This window comes from Ichthyophthirius multifiliis (assembly GCF_000220395.1).
Source record: "Ichthyophthirius multifiliis unplaced genomic scaffold scaff_1120509251235, whole genome shotgun sequence".
Classification (NCBI taxonomy): Eukaryota; Ciliophora; class Oligohymenophorea; order Hymenostomatida; genus Ichthyophthirius; species Ichthyophthirius multifiliis.
The window spans coordinates 47,798-51,144 of NW_004086072.1; the positions used below are offsets into that span (position 1 = coordinate 47,798).

Genomic DNA, 3,347 nt, shown 5'->3' on the forward strand with positions numbered 1-3,347 from the left:
TAAACAGTAAATCTGAACCCTTAATTTTATAGAGAAGCTATAAAATACTTAGAATATAATTAAATAGACTAAAATAAATATTGTTGAAATTATATAAATAAAAAAAAGAATATTAGATTAATAAAGAAAAACAATAAAGTTAGAATTTATAGAAATTTTACATAGTTTAATATCTATATATATAAAATGAATGAAAATTTTAAACTAACAATTAGTTAATAAAATAATAATAAATTTATTTATTTCATTATTTTTTATTCCAAAATCAAAGATTGATCTGAAAAATTAAAGCGTTGAAAACATTTTTTTATTAATTCTTATATTTATATATAATATATAAAAAATTATTCAGTATACTAATATTATTTCTAATAAAATAAAAATACATTATTTAAAAAAAATTTAAAAAATAAAAAAATATAAATTAATATATAATGGCCGATAAATAATTTTAAAGACCAGATTTTGTATTATTAGCTCAGTTAGCTTAAAATACAGAAAGATTTAATGATATGGTAGATTTTGTGGGAAAATTTGTATAATAAAATAGTTAATTGACATAAGAAGAGCGCGCATTAATATCAGCAGCATATAAAAATTTAGTAGGAAATAAAAGAGCAGATTTGCGTGTATTAACAGCAATAGAATAAAAGGAATCTCGAAAATAGCAAATATCTGAATAGAATAATTATTTAGTATATATAAGAAACTATAAAATAAAAATAGAAAGAGAGTTAAGATTATATTGCTCTGATATAATAAATACTTTAGATACTTTATTAATTCCTAAAGCTTAAGATGATGAAAATTTTGTTTTTTATAAAAAAATGAAAGGCGATTATAATAGATATTTAGCCGAATTTCTGCTTGATGATGAATATAATAAAGTTGTTGAGGCAGCTTAATAAGCTTATAAAGAAGCCAATAATAGAGCTTAAGCTTTAGAACATACTAATCCTATTAAATTAGGGCTTTTATTAAATATGTCAGTATTTTATTATGAAATTATGTAAAAAACTGATCGTGATGGTAATTTTTTTAATTTCTTTATCATTTTATTTTACTTTTATTATAGGTTAAGCAGTTAAAATTGCTTAAGATGCCTATAATAATGCTATTACTAGCATTGATAAAGTAAAAGATGAACATTATAAGGATACTGCTTTAATTATGTAACTTTTAAGAGATAATATTACACTTTGGTCAACTGAAACTTAAGTTGATGATGGTTAAAATGATTGAAATTATTTATTATTTATGTTATAAATATTATTTAATATTATATATATATATATATTATTTATTTAGAAATATTTTTTTATGATTAAATTTTTTATTATTGTAAAATGTTTTATTTTGTTTTAAGTAATTACTAAAATTTAAATGTTTATATATATATATATTTTTATTATTAAAATATAATTTATTTAATTATATATTAATTTTATATATAATAAATGATTTTATAATATTTAGTTATTATATATATGCTTTTTATTTAATTTAAGAAAATAAGCAAATTAATAAATTATTAAATATCAAATTATAAAAAGTTATTATATACAAAAACCAATAATTTAAAATTTTAAATAAATTAAAATGGGTTGTTTTAGTTCATAGTAAATATTACCATACACAAATTTCACATTAACAGGTAGACGAATAAAATAAACCTACAATATATATGGTAAATTAGATATAAAAAACGATTAATAAAAATCGCCAATATATTACATAAGAGATACATTATTAATAAATGCATTAACAAAAGAAATCACATATCGTTTAAAATAAAACGTGTCAAAAAACTAAGAAAATGAATTTATAGATTTAAGAACTACAGAAGAATATTAGAAAATGCATTTATATTTGTTTATAAATTTAGATATAAAAAACCAAAATTTAGAAATTTTAAATAATGAATAAGCTTTAAAGATTATGTTTGATTTTAAACATTTATATTTTATTTGTAAAGAAATTTAAATATCAGAAAATATTCCAGAAAATTTATAATTTTTAATAAATGCTTTTAATGAAAAAAACATCAAGGTTTTAAGCTATAATATTCTTTTTAATAATATAGATTCGTTTTGTTAATAATATCCACTTTTTACTTTTTAAAGTTTATAAAATGATAAATAAGCGGCTTCTATAATTGATAATTTAGCATTATAAAATAGTATTTTTGCAAATATTTAATATCCAATACATATTTATGATCATTAAGATTTAATAAAAAGTAATAAAAACCTAAAAAAGAATACTAATTGTTAAATTTTATTATAATCAATAAATTCTTATTAGAAAAATATAGAATTCAATAAAAATTATTGCAATCAATATTTAAATATAAAACACACATACTTCACAATTTAATAATAAAACAAAAATAATGAAAGCAATGTTATTATTTTAAATAATAATAAATAAAATAAAATAAAACTTATGAACACTTTATTTTATCAATTAGAATAAAATCAATCAGTTCTAATAATCAGAGATAATTCTAAAGAAAATTTTCTTGATATTATGCAATGTTTAAAAGGCCTTTTATATGAAAAATATCAAGTTTTTATTGAATAAATTTAAGAATATTTTAATGCTAGAATACCTAAAAGTATTTTCTAATCTATTAATAATTTTGAAGTTAATAATTAACTAATTGCAGGAGGAAACAGTAAAAGAAATAAAGAAAATAACAATAACAATAAAGAAAATGAAAAATAAAATAGATGTGAATAGATTTAATTATTTCTTAAAGAAATTGTAAAAAACAATAAAAAAAATAATCAAAAAAGTTAAAATTTTATTGATATGCTTGATAAATTACTTGATAATATTATCAAAAATCCAAATGAAGAAAAGTTCAAAAGCTTTAAAAAAGATAACTAAAAAATAAAAGATAGTATCTTGTGTTATAAGTAAAGTGAATAAATTCTATTTTTATGTGGTTTTATTGATAAAGGTGATAAGTATTTAAATGGTCTTACTTCAAAAGATCTTACCATTATTAAAGGCGATTTAGATTTAGCTTTTAAAAATGTTTTATGTGAAAAATAATGATTTATTTCTATTTTAGAAAATAAAAAATTTATTTAAAATACATTTCTTTTATTCCAATTATTTAGTTATATATATTTCATTATTTTAAATATTATTAATTGATTTTTTTATATTTTTAAAAATAAATATTCCTTTTTATATTTAATTCAACAAATTTAATTCTTAATATTATTATATTTTTATTAAATAAAATAAAAGGATTTAAAGAAAAATATTATATTTTTAGTAATATTCATATAATTAAATAAGTTTTATTATTTTTTATTAAAATGTTAATTATATGA

The 3,347-nt window shown here is 16.4% G+C and overlaps 1 protein-coding gene across 1 annotated transcript, besides 3 other annotated features; it reads left to right on the forward strand. All coding sequences in view use genetic code 6, as the record gives it.

The window, feature by feature from the left end:
* Window positions 1-827: 827 nt before the first annotated feature.
* On the forward strand, window positions 828-1,242 carry IMG5_165370 (hypothetical protein; the record flags this gene model as incomplete). The annotated part of the gene is made up of 2 exons (XM_004030181.1): window positions 828-1,029; window positions 1,085-1,242. The coding sequence occupies 2 exons, from the start codon at window positions 828-830 to the stop codon at window positions 1,240-1,242; spliced, it is 360 nt and encodes a 119-aa protein (XP_004030229.1).
* A 7-nt stretch (window positions 1,243-1,249) lies between these two features.
* Window positions 1,250-1,300: a microsatellite.
* A 26-nt stretch (window positions 1,301-1,326) lies between these two features.
* Window positions 1,327-1,360: a microsatellite.
* Window positions 1,361-1,928: 568 nt separating this feature from the next.
* Window positions 1,929-1,976: a microsatellite.
* The last annotated feature ends 1,371 nt before the right edge of the window (window positions 1,977-3,347 follow it).